This window comes from Gobius niger (genome assembly GCF_951799975.1).
Source record: "Gobius niger genome assembly, chromosome: 6".
NCBI classification, from domain to species: domain Eukaryota; kingdom Metazoa; phylum Chordata; class Actinopteri; order Gobiiformes; family Gobiidae; genus Gobius; species Gobius niger.
The window spans coordinates 7,826,094-7,839,318 of NC_136857.1; the positions used below are offsets into that span (position 1 = coordinate 7,826,094).

At 38.8% G+C, this 13,225-nt stretch overlaps 2 protein-coding genes across 2 annotated transcripts in view; both read left to right on the forward strand.

Moving 5' to 3' along the window:
• Positions 1 to 454: 454 nt before the first annotated feature.
• On the forward strand, positions 455 to 10,031 carry LOC306964380 (uncharacterized protein; the record flags this gene model as incomplete). Its single annotated transcript, XM_079558371.1, has 8 exons — positions 455 to 547; positions 1,771 to 1,911; positions 2,168 to 2,266; positions 2,815 to 2,883; positions 6,728 to 6,889; positions 9,139 to 9,237; positions 9,840 to 9,942; positions 10,018 to 10,031. 8 exons carry the CDS (start codon positions 455 to 457, stop codon positions 10,029 to 10,031), a joined length of 780 nt encoding a protein of 259 aa, XP_079414497.1.
• A 2,337-nt stretch (positions 10,032 to 12,368) lies between these two features.
• The window catches only part of prickle3 (prickle homolog 3), a 31,714-nt gene continuing 30,857 nt past the window's right edge, over positions 12,369 to 13,225 (forward strand). Inside the window, exon 1 of the mRNA XM_079558473.1 lies at positions 12,369 to 12,533. Coding sequence (XP_079414599.1) covers positions 12,492 to 12,533 — 42 coding nt within the window. The 5' untranslated portion in view covers positions 12,369 to 12,491. The remainder of the gene's footprint in view (positions 12,534 to 13,225) is intronic.

A 13,225-nucleotide genomic window follows, 5' to 3' on the forward strand; every position in this document is an offset into this window, starting at 1 on the left:
ATTAGTAGGAAATAAGCCTTAGAAAAAAACAACAACACTATTCTTCTGAAGGCACCAAAACCTCAAACAGCCATTATGTAACTTTTTGTTAGTGGAAAAAAAGGTTGATATTCTAGCATGGCGCCTTTACTTTCCATTGCAGTGGCATGTCGGGCCATGATAACCACACTTAGAAGCTGCTCACTGAAATGTCACTAATAACAACTTTCTCCCCGCATAAAAAGTTGTAAAATGTACCTTTAAGTTAAGAATCCCATGCACTGTCCGCCTATTCATTGACTTTATCGGAAGCTCAGTAATATCCTGTAACTTAAACAAAGGTTTCCTAGGAAAGATGATGCTACACCCACTTCCAGTTTCTGTGGTTTCAACTGTTGATAATGAGGCTAAGGTTTGAGCGGGACTCGTGCCAACTTCCAGACAGAGAGACAGGACAACTTTTCTGCTCCACATTATGGCCGACACAACTGCAACCAGCTCAGAATGTATGGAGAAGTTTAAAAGCTACGTGACGACCCCAAAAGGCTCAATCCTCGCAGCAGAAATAGTAAGTGGGACCTGTTTTTCAACAAGACGACCTGAAAATACTCTTCTGCTTCACCTGTGCGGGGGATGCCGACTCCGAGATCTCTTTTTGCAACTGCTAATTCATCACAGACTAATATTGCACCATAGATAGGAGGGTTTACAACTATAGACTGTAAAAATGTAAAGTTACAAACACGACAATATTCAAACCGAACTAATTTAACACCCCCAATTCATTTTTAAACAATTCATTTTAGATTTCCTTTGTAATTCTGGGCTTTATTTTTTTGGAAGAAGAAATACAGTGTTGACAGAAGAGTTCAGTCAGATTATTGTAGCAGTTTTATTAAAGATTTTTAGTTGTTCATCATGAGGATAAAATGCACCAGAATACAGGAAACTGCCCAGTGTTCAACCAAGCGTTTTGCCCTTGCTTGATGGTGTATCAAGAAAGATCGTATTATTGTTCTCAAACCTTTCAGTCCGTGACCCCCAAAATCGCTCAACAAACAACTCTGGCCCCCCTCCTGTAAAATGTCATTATAAGAAGAAATGAGAAACACAGAAGCAACTACACTACTGAAGAATAAATGGCATAATCTCTATTTGTCATTAAATGATTCAAGTTTAAAATAAGCAGGAGACGAACAAAACCACAATTTGAGAACCACTGCTTTTATCACGAGATTGATACACGTAATCCAGGGGTAGCCAAATCCGGCCCTCCAGCACCCCCGAGATGATTTTGAGAAATATTATTGTGCAAATAAGAGATCAAATACCTGTTAAAGTACTCTTAAAATGCGAGAAATAGTGTCAGTATTTTAAAAATGTCCAGTCGGAACATCTCGCTTGGTTATATGTCATGATAAACAATGATTCTCTACTGGTGGGTCGGGACCCAAAAGTGAGTCACAAAACCATTTTCCGTGGATCGTGAGTCTTGTCTGGAAAATACAATATTTTATACAATATATGACAAATTACAGTTATATTTGGGTCCTCGGCTTGTCATCCGAGGGTAATGGTGGGTCCCAAAGCCACTTTGGAGCCACTGATACAAGACATTTGCAGAAAATAGTTCTTTACTTTAGGCTAAAATGTTGAGGTTGGGCCCCTGGTGTTTTGGGAGTGATGCACGATGCAAACTAGCCTACCCACAACATTCAAATCTTTCTGCCATGAATTTCTCTATATAACAAAAGCATGTCTCTTCTTACCTTCTGTTTTCCTCCTTTACAGGTGCTGTGTTTCATTGTCAACATCTGTTATGCAGCGTCCGTGCACCATGTCATTTCTTACATAGCAGTCGGTGGGATGATTTTCGCCATCATCTTCTTCTGTGTCTATATGCTGGAGCTACGTATTAGTTGGGTCTGGAGTGTAAGTTCTACTTTCACTGTAAACTGACAGGTTTACAGCCATTTCAGCACTAGCACCTAGTTTTGGAGTTTGATCAAGACAGTGGATTGAAATATTCCAAGTAAAGAAACAGATACTGCAAACCTTTTACCACTTCCTAGTTTCCGACCATCCTTAGAGATTCATTCAGCTCCGGTTCCTCTTTAGCACATGGTGATTGTGTGTTTGACCTCTTGTCTTAGTTGTAATTGTTCTGTTGGCTTTTCATTTCATGTAGGACCTTTTTCGAACTGTCATCGACGCGGCTTGGTTCATCATCGAGGCTCTGCACCATCTGATCCAGTGGCCGGGGGACGGAGCCTGGGTCGCAGGATCGGTCAGTCAAACTTCAGTCACAAAGTCCTCAAAACATGCACAATAGTCGACTCTGAACCATGAACCCTGTTTAAGATCTGGAGGAGGCTTTATAACCAACCACTGCACCTGAGAGGACAGAGAGGACAGTGCACTGACTGGTGACAATGTAAACCAATAAGAGGCCACAGCCGACTACACAAAGTAGAGCTGCATTACAACTAATACAGTCTAAATTTTACCCCACAGAAAAGTACGGCTTGAAATGAGTGAGAAATGCTTCAAATGAGGTGTTATCTGGATGTGGGATGATGGTGCAGCCTCACAGCAAGAAGGTCCTGGAGTTTAGAAATTCTCGGGCCTTTAGTTGTTTCCTGGGTGAAGTTTGCGTGTTCTCTTTGGTTTCCTCCTGGTGCTCTGGTTGTTTCTGCAACAACTCTAACTGGGTCAGACCCATGAAAAGCACATACTGAATATCAGTGGGATTTTCAGTTACCAAAAAATGCATTTAACTGCGATATTGAACTTTCCTGTACTTTTAAAAAATATATTTTTTCTTTTTAAAAATAGGTTTTCAGTCTGATTGCTGGCTTTGTCTTCGCTTATGACGCCTACACCATTTGCTTACAAATCAAGAGGGTAAGACAAGACACAGCGGTTAATGGTGAGATTACTTCACTCAATCTATGTCTTTCTAAATACACTTTACCTTTCATACAACATGTATTTTCTTGTTTATTTTACAGATGGTCATGCTTAAATCTTATTATTATTATTATTAGATGTTACAGAAGATTGATGAAGAAAAATTATGTGTTTTTTAGTACTTGGAATAAGAGATGTAACATACAGGTCAGAGTAAAGAGTTTGTGAAATTGATGTCATAACGATGAATCAATTAATAAATAAATTGAATTGGTACATTCTCATCTCAGTTTTTGTTAGTAAGTTTTTCAATGTTATCTAAACAGATCCATATACTTTTCCTTCGAAGAATAACCTCTGACCCCCCGCCTTAACCAAGCACATTTTCTATAGTTCAAAATGTAAAAGCTTCTCGACTGGAGTTCAGTCTATAGGCCAGTGTAACGCCTCATTTTTACATACTGAGATATGTTCTTACCTAACCTTAGACGAGTTCATATATAATATAATATAATATAATATATAAAGTCGAACCGGAGAAAATGTGCTCAGTTAAAGCGGGGGTTAAGAGGTTACAGTGGACTACTGTTTATGATGTTGTTTGTTATTCTTTTATTTACGGCCCCCCATAATGGACATTTTGTGAAAATGGTGGTAATATTTGGATCACCTTTGGAAGTTGAGATTTTTTAGGACCATCTATCAGATCGACATCCTGCTTCTACTGCAGCAAAGTCATATCCTAATAAACTAAAATCTAGAATATTAAGATGATCACCTCTTTTGTTGAGCACCTGACATTTGGGGGGGGGGGGGGGAACTGAAATTGAAATATTGCCATTTCTAGCAGCCTATAAATCCAAAAGTAGCATTTTTGTGGCCCTACACTTTTTCCATTTAAAGGTGCTCACAAATGCAAAACGCACCAGCGAGCAGAAAAGGCTACAACTCCCTGTTTTGTAAATTGCTTAAAAAATATATATATTGGGAGTTACAACAAATCACTTTGCAACTAACATTTTAATTTTGTTGCATTGTTCATAAACAAAAACAATATAGGGTATAGGCCCTTTAATGCAACAAAAGCTGCTTTGTTTAAAGGGGGGTATTATGCAAAATCGACTTTTTCAAGCTTTACATCATGTTATTATGTCATTCCCTCATTAAAAAATTGCCTGAAGTGTTGCCTTGGCACATTCACGTATTTTTGAGTAATCTGTAAAAACTCTGATGGCGGCCATTTTAGGGATAGGTTTGCCTGAGTCCTCCTAGGAACGCCCCCACCTCCTGGAGACGCCTCCGAGCTTTCGTCACCAGCCGAGTAACCAACCACTGCTCCTCAGCAGAACCCCCTCCCCACTGATGCCACAGACAGCGTGTGGAGGGGGCGTGTCGGAAAGGGTCAGAGGTTCTTAAAGAGACAGAGGCCTATTTCAAGACATTCGCTACAGCCATTTTGAGAGAGCAATTTTATACAAGGCAGTTATTGTAATCTACTGCATTTACAGACCAACAGAAGGTTTGGTCATCATTGTAGTGTGCTATAGACTGGTGTGCTCTGTGATTGAAAAAAGCCTAATACCCCCTCTTTAAAACATTATTGTCTCCCAAGACAAAGGTACATGCAGGATGATGGAGGCATTTCAATCAACTTAATTGATTTCTTACAGAATTCTTCTAGTAAATAGACCTAAATACAAAAATGAAAAAAGAAAAACTGTTCTTCTGAGTGTGCCAAAATTCTAAAGGTCATTATGTAGCTTTTTGTTTGTTTGTGGTAAAAAGGTTGATATTGGTGCATATTTAACTCTGAAAGTCACTAATATCAACAGTTTTTTCCCCGCGTTAAAAGTTACAAAAAGCACCTTTAAGTTAAGAAGCCCATACACTGTCCACCTAATCACTGACTCGGCAACAGGCAGTCTTGGACAAACTTTATCTGATCCTTTCAAGTCAAAGCAACTCAATGATATCCTGTACCTTAAACAAAGTCAGTTTACTGTAGCAGATGATAATACACCCACTTCCAGTTTCTGTGGTTTCGTCTACGTGAAGCTTTGCACGAGTCTTAAGGTTAAGGTTAAGGACTCGCTCCAGCCTCCAGAGAGACAAGGGATCGTTCAAGACTCTAGACAGAAGTTTATGAAATTTGCAACTTCTCCTTTAACTGAGCATAAACTAGAATAAAACACACTTGTTCAGTCTATTACATCCTTCTGCTCTACATTATGGCCGACACAACTGCAACCAGCTCAAACTGCGTGGAGAAGTTTAAAAGCTACGTGACGACCCCAAAAGGCTTCATCCTCGCAGCAGAAATAGTAAGTGGGACCTGTTTTTCAACAAGACGACCTGAAAATACTCTTCTGCTTCACCTGTGCGGGGGATGCCGACTCCGAGATCTCTTTTAATAAATTAAAATAGGAGGCTTGTAATCCCCCCATATTCAAACCTATCTAAATAAACAGCCCCAATGTTTTTGTCCAAACATACATAAATTGTAGATTGACAGAAGAGCTCAGTCAGATTATCGTAGCAGATTTATTACAGATCTTTTATTGTTCAAATGTTATGCCCTGGCTTGGTGGTATTTTATTGTTCTAACTCAGGGGTTCTCAAACCTTTAGTAAATGGTAAATGGTCTCAACTTATATAGCGCTTTTCCACCTACATTAGGCACTCACAGCACTTTACAGCAAGGATCCATTCATACCCTCATTCATGCGCCAATGTACGCAGACAATGTGGGTGAAGTGTCTTGCCCAAATACACAACGACAGTGTGCACCTTCAGGAGGTGGGGTTCGAACCCCCGATCATGAGACGACCCGCTCTACCATCTGCGCCACTGTCGCCTGGGGCACCATCCCCAAAATCGCTCAACAAACAACTCTGGACCCCCTCCTGTAAAATGTGATTAGCTTTTATGATAATACATAATAACACATTTCAATTGTGGTTTAATTATGCAAGTTTGGATACTTTTTAAAAAAAATATTTGACTAAAATATGTTGTTTTTAATCAAAATGACTTCACATTTTATGCCAGAAATGTAAAAAGTTTGTTTCATAATCATCTTGTGCCCCCCAGGTCACTCACTAAACCTGGAAAAAAAAACTCTTTTTTGTCACATTTTTGTCTCTTTTTGTTGCTCTTTTGTGGCTTTTCTGTTGTATATTTTTGTCACATTTTTATTTAATTTTCATGAAACATTTCTCACTTTTTCGTCACATTTTCATCCTTGTTTTTGGGTAAAGCCAAACTGGAGAAAATGTATTCACTTCAGGAGGGGGTTAAGAGGTTAAAAGTCATCAAATAAATTCTGCAATAACTAAGGCCTTAAAGTCATTGAATTATATCCCAAGTGGCACAAAATCTAAATTATTTGTTCATGACATTGTTTGACTTTTTAACTCAAACGTTCAGAGAGGATACACAAAGTCCAAAACACATTCAACTGCAGGTTTTGTTGAAATTCTGTCCATTTTCTGTCAGTTTAAGACATATTTTTGCTTTCTTTTCAAATGGAATTAATAAAACGTATTAAATAGAAATAGAACTATACTCCCTCACTTCCCCTGTTGCTCAGTCTATTCATGTTGATTTTACCAACCACAGTGTGATTTCAGAAGTTGTAGCAGGCTTTATCTCTGAAAGCAATCTAAAGATACGTGCACTTGCAAGAAAAAGTGAAATCTTGATGCATTTTAACAGTTCTAACTCCTAGTATAACCCAGCCCAGTGGTTCTCAATTTGTGGTACCTGTACTATTGATGAGCTCAGGGCTTAACGCTGGGCCTTCTGCATTTCTCTTAACTTCTGTTTTCCTCCTTTGCAGGTGTTGTGTTTGACTGTCAGCATCTGTAATGGAGCGTCCGTGAGCCAGGACTGTTTTTATGTAGCAATCAGTGGGATGATTTTTGTCATCATCTCCTTGGTGTTTGGTGTTTTTATGATGGAGCTGGACAAACAGTTCCTACACGTCATTTGGGTCTGGAGCGTAAGTATATATACAGGTGCTCGTCATATAATTAGAGTATCATGAAAAAGTGCATTCACTTCCGTTATTCAACTTAAAGAGGGGGTATTATGCTTTTTTCAGTCACATAGCACCAGTCTATAGCACACTACAATGATGACGAAACCGTCTGTTGGTCTGTAAATGCAGTAAATCAGAATAACTGCCTTGTATGAAGTTGCTCTCTCAAAATGGCTGTAGTGAATGTCTTGAAATAGGCCTCTGTCTCTTTAAGAACCTTTCCTAGGAGGACTCAGGCAAACCTATCCCTAAAATGGCCGCCATCAGAGTTTGACAGATTACTCAAAAATATGTGAATGTGCCAAGGCAACACTTCAGGCATGTTTTTATTTTTAATGAGGGGATGACATAATAACATGATGTAAAGCTCGAAAAAGTCGATTTTGCATAATACCCCCCTTTAAACTCTGAAACTAATATAATATGATAGACTCATTGCATGCAGTGAGATATGTGTAGCTTTTATTTGTTATAATTTTGATTATTATGGCTCAGCTTGTAAAAAAAAAAAAAAAATCTCATAAAATTAGAATGTTTTGAAAATTGACTGTATATAATGGACTGTAAGCCATTATCACCAAAATTATAACAAATATGTTGTGTCACTTCATTTTTGCATGAAGTAAATGAACTTTTTCATGATATTCTAATTATATGACGAGCACCTGTATATATCAAACCTAACTTTTAGCAGGTCTGTGTGCATGTAGCAAGAAGGTGGCTGCCATTTTTGTGCGTTTATGGCTCTAATTATGTGATCAAAATTCTAACTCCCAGTTAGCATTAAGTAAAGTCTAGCCCAGTGGTTCTCAATCTGTGGTACCTGTACTATTGATGAGCTCAGGGCTTAACTCTGGGCCTTCTACATGTCTCTTCTTAACCTCTGTTTTCCTCCTTTGCAGGTGCTGTGTTTGATTGTCAACATCTGTTATGCAGCGTCCGTGCACCATGGCATTTGTTATGCAGCATCAGTGGGATGATTTTTGCCATGATCTTCTTCTGTGTCTATATGATGGAGCTGGACAAACGCATCATTTGGGTCTGGAGAGTAAGTTCTACTTTCACTACCACAACATAACCTTGTCATTTCTATTTAAGGGCGAGACACTGCAGGTGAATAGGGGAAAAATGTAGATTTACAGATATCAATTTGAAACTTTTGCTGTAGATTACTGGCATAAATGTGAGAAAAAAATACATTGCAAGTTTCTTTTCATGTAAGAACAAGGTGTTTTATGCCTAAAAAGGCCCCAAATTTCCCATCTTTTCGGCGATGAAATCTGAATAATGGATAGAGCTACATTCAAATTTATGGTTTCATTTTATTGATGAATGAGCTACCAAGACTTTCTCAGAGGGGATTTAGGATTTCTTGTTTTTTAGTGGAAAAATGTATAAAAAATTAATTTTCGCCTTATTTTTTGACATTCAAAACTCAATAAATGGGGCTTAGGGATTAAATAATAAAAAATCCCTCTGAAAAATCTTCCAAATATTGTTCAGTCCAAGGCTGGAAAATTTGAAGTCTTTAGGTCCGACTGACGTGGACATAGTGTCGCTACAATGACAGAAAAATGTGTTTTGAGAAAAAGGCCCTTGAAATTGCATTGTCCCAAAAAAGTCTATGGGGGAACATTGAATCAGCGCAATATTTAAACATGTTATTGTGATGATTAGGTATATTTTCTGTTTCCGGGTGAAAGCTTATATGTTCAGAGACCAATTTGGCCCAAAACCTGAAAAAATTGAGTTTTGCCTGTAGTGTCTCCCCTTAAAAAAACCCTCTCGGGACAGACATAGCAAATTAGTTTTGGCTATAATGTTGTAGTATGTTACATGATGCCCAGTGCATTTAATCGAAATGCAATCAAAATGGCAATCCCTACTTTGGTCAATCTCAATATCGCCCATTGGGAAGTAAATTGAATCGGAAACCGAGATCGATCAACATGAAACTCTCTGAACTTCTGCCTCTTCGACCCTGAGTGGACCAGTACTGGTAAAATCAGGAAATGATTGGCTCCGAGCAGAAAGGAGGAGTGTCTGGCTAGCCACAGTGGCCAGGCAAATATCGTCCAGCCTTATTACAGCCGTATTAATGCATTCTTTTACCACTTCCTAATTTCCGACCAATCAAAGACATTCATTTAGCTCCCGTTCCTCTTCAGTTGACCTGCAGTAATGTTCTATTTGTTTTTCATTTCATGCAGGACCTTTTTCGAACTGTCATCAAAGCACCTTGGTTCATCATCGAGTCTCTGCACCATCTGATCCGGTGGCCGGGGGACGGAGCCTGGGTCGCAGGAGGGGTCAGTCAAACTTCAGTTACATAGACCTGAAAACATGTACAATAGTCGACTCTGAACCATGAACCTTATTTATGATCTGGAGGAGGCTTTATTACCAACCACTGCACCTGAGAGGACAGAGAGGACAGTGCACTGACTGGACAATGTAAACCAATAAGAGGCCACAGCCGACTACACAAAGTAGAGCTGCATTAAAACTAATACAGTCTAAATTTCACCCCACAGAAAAGTACGGCTTGAAATGAGTGAGAAATGCTTCAAATGATGTGTTATCTGGATGTGGGATGATGGTGCAGCCTCACAGCAAGAAGGTCCTGGAGTTTAGAAATTCTCGGGCCTTTAGTTGTTTCCTGGGTGAAGTTTGCGTGTTCTCTTTGGTTTCCTCCTGGTGCTCTGGTTGTTTTTGCAACAACTCCAACGGGGTCAGACCCATGAAAAGGAGATACTAAATATCAGTGGGATTTTGGTTAAATTTTTGGTTTTGATTTGGTTAAATCAATGCCAAATAATGCATTTAACTGCGATATTGAACTGTCCTGTACAATTTGCAGTTCACTCTCATCTTCAACAGTTAATTTTATTCATTTATTTTTAAATGATAGGTTTTTGGTCTGATTGCTGGCCTTGTGTTCGCTTATGACGCCTACACCGTTTCTTTACAAATCAAGAGCGCAAGACAAAACAGCGATACAGCGGCCTTAACTGGTGAGAATACTTCATTCATATGTCTGTCTAAATACACATGACATTTCTACATGTATGTTCTTGTTTGTTTTACAGATGCTAAAGTTTAAATACTCGTTCCTCTATTAGATGTTGCGGAAGATTGATGAAGAAAAATTGTTGTTTTTAATTACTTGGAACAAGAGGTGTAACATGCAGATCAGAGTAAAGGGATTTTAGTTTGAGAAATTGATGTCATGACAATAAATCAACATTCATTGAATTGGTACATTCCCTTTAACTAAGTTTTGTATTTTCAATGTTCTAAACAAATCCATTATACTTAACTTTCAAAGAATAAAGACAGGAGACTATTTTTTATGCTGTTTTTACATTCGGCACCCCATAACGGCTATTTTATGGGAAATGAAATCCATCCATCCATCCATCCATCCATCCATCCATACATCGATCTATCCATTTTCTTCCACTTGTCTGTTGCCGGGTCGTGGGGGCAGCTGTTGGAGCTGCCCAAATCATATTGCATCAGCCCCCCATGGCTCCTCCTGCAGGTGGTGGTTGGTTCCTCATAAGGGGCTCCTGAACCGCTCTTTGTCTGACCTGTCATCTCGGACCTGTTTGCCATGGGAGACCCTACAGGGGGGGACAACATAGCTCCCAGGATCATTCAGGTGCTCAAAGGAGAGGGAAATAAAGTCCATTATCATATAAATGTGCTGGTAATGCTTTGTATTATGACTGTGGCCTTCCACTAGAGAGCAGCAAACAGCTATGAACTGAATAGAAGGCCATGCAGCTGACCAATAAATCAGGTTTGTATATTATTATTTTTATTATTATTATTGTTATATTATTATTATTATTATTATTATTATTATTATTATTATTATTATTATTTTTATTTTTATTTTTTTATTATTATTATTTATTTATTTTATTAGTTGTAGTAGTAGAATTCGTAGTTTAAGTATTAGCAGTGGTAGTGGTAGTAGTAGTAGTAGTAGTAGTAGTAGTAGTAGTAGTAGTAGTAGTAGTAGCAGTAGTATTAGTAGTAGTAGTAGTAGTAGTAGTAGTAGTAGTAGTCGTCGTAGTTTAAGTATTAGCAGTGGTAGTAGTAGTAGTAGTAGTAGTAGTAGTAGTAGTAGTAGTAGTAGTAGTAGTAGTAGTAGTAGTAGTAGTATCATTATTTTATTATTATTACTCAAAAACGCGGAATGGTTTATTTTTCACCTTTAATGGAAAAAAAAAGTTTTTTCATTTATTTTTAAAATTTATGGTTAAAATTATTCATTTTAACCATCATAGCCGTTTTATTTATTGAATTATTTATTATTCATTATTTATTATTATTACTATTTATTATTATTATTATTTATCTATTATTTATTATTATTATTAGTTAAGCATCATACCTTCTCGTGTATTTTGCCCTCTTGAAACGTTTTGACTTCCTTGTCGTTGTGGACAAGTCGAGAGCAAACTTCAGAAGTGCAGGTATGACTCAGTGGGAGTTTGTCAAGCCGCTCCGGAAACGTACGTAAAAGGCCTTTCAAAATAAAGTCTGGAATATTTTTGTGTTGCTTTCACAATCGGGCTGTGTATAAAACAATTGAAACTGATAAACATGCATTTTAAAACATCAAAACCCAATGAAGGTGTGAATTATTGCGCTTTACTAAGTCAGAATCAGTTGTCAGTTGTCAGTTATGCGATGGGCTATATGCACAGTTTCCCCACGTGACGTCTTCCTGGACAGTCAGCCAGACGCAGCACTTCCTGTCGCTGGTCGTTTACGTTCACAATTAGCAGGTTCCCACACAAAAATAGCGATAGCTCAGGATCTGGTTAAGGACAACGAGTTACTGATGGACAGTCACAGCAACGTATTACAAACATCATGTTCGCTGTGAATCCAGCACCCAAAGGAAACGCCAGCTGTCGTAAGGGCGGAGCTTTTATCTTAGAGCTAAAGGCTAGTGTTGAAAAATGATAATATAACATGTAAACAAGTAAATATTATTTAAACTACTAACAGGACGATTCTTTTTTGCGCAGGCTCGTTCAAAACTTTGCGCTAGTTTTATTTTTTATTTTGTTAGCCGCGTTAGCTTCAAGACAAAAACATCCACCGTTATGAACACGGAGTTTCCTCCAGTGAAGTCGTTGCGTCTCACGTAATATTTTTTAACCTGCTCCAGCCACATCCGAACTTTTACTCGCTGTCCTTTACCAAATCTTAAGCTATTGCTTCATTTCTGTGGGACCTGCTAATTTTTAATGGGAAGAGATGACAGACAGGAAGGACAGCCTCTGGCTGACTGTCCGGGCGGAAATCACGTGGGGTCACTGTGCATATAGCCCATTCTGATTCTGAGTTCAACCGGAAGTCGTCCGTTCACTCGAGTTAGCTTGTTTTTTTCCACATTTCCCAGCGCCAGAAGAAGGTAGCCAGAGTGAAAGGAGCCGGAGTCCGGGGTCGGCATGTAGGACTTCATCACACACTCTCAAAGATTTCCTCTCCGAACTTTATCACAATACTTTCTTCACTTTCCGAGGAACACAGCAGCGCCATGTTTTTACGGGGCTCCAAAAAGCGACGATCGATCCGCTCGGTAAGTGAATTTTTGGTCATACATTCACTTCTTGTGAGTTTCGCTACTTATGATGAGTCTTCGTCTATGTCTGTTCAACCTGTTCATTGGGAATGTATAAGTGATTTACATTGTTTTTATCGTTTTAACCCCACACAAATCCACTTTGCGTCAACGGCAGTCCACGGTGCGTAATAGCCTCACCTGTAATGTATCATGCCCAACTTGCTCCAGTGGATTTCCTTTTGACATTCAGCTTACCCATGTATTCCTATATTGTTTTGAATATTTCTTAAAGTCTCTAAAGTGTGTAGTGGTCACAAAGCCGCGACATTCTTTGTTTCTTAAGTCATTTGAGGCGCCCCAGGTGAGTCAAGAGGGTCGGACTACGTCATTGACTTTACCTGCGCGAGACAGCCGCTGCCGCACTACCCTTTAATCTTGCTGCCATTACTATGTTTGCGCATTTCTCAAACAGTTCAAGACAGAGATCAGATGAAGCTTGCGTTGTTGAGAGACCAGACGAACAGATGTGAATTTAAAAAAAAAACATCTGTCTCCAACTCATTTGGACATGTTCCAGACACTGTGATCCCACTCCGGTCTTATTGGGCTCTTGCACAAACAAAGTCACGAAGTGTTAAGTTGTGGATGACCCTATTCCTTAGTAATAAATATTGAAGTAGAACACATCTCTGCTCTAAGTGCTCTGG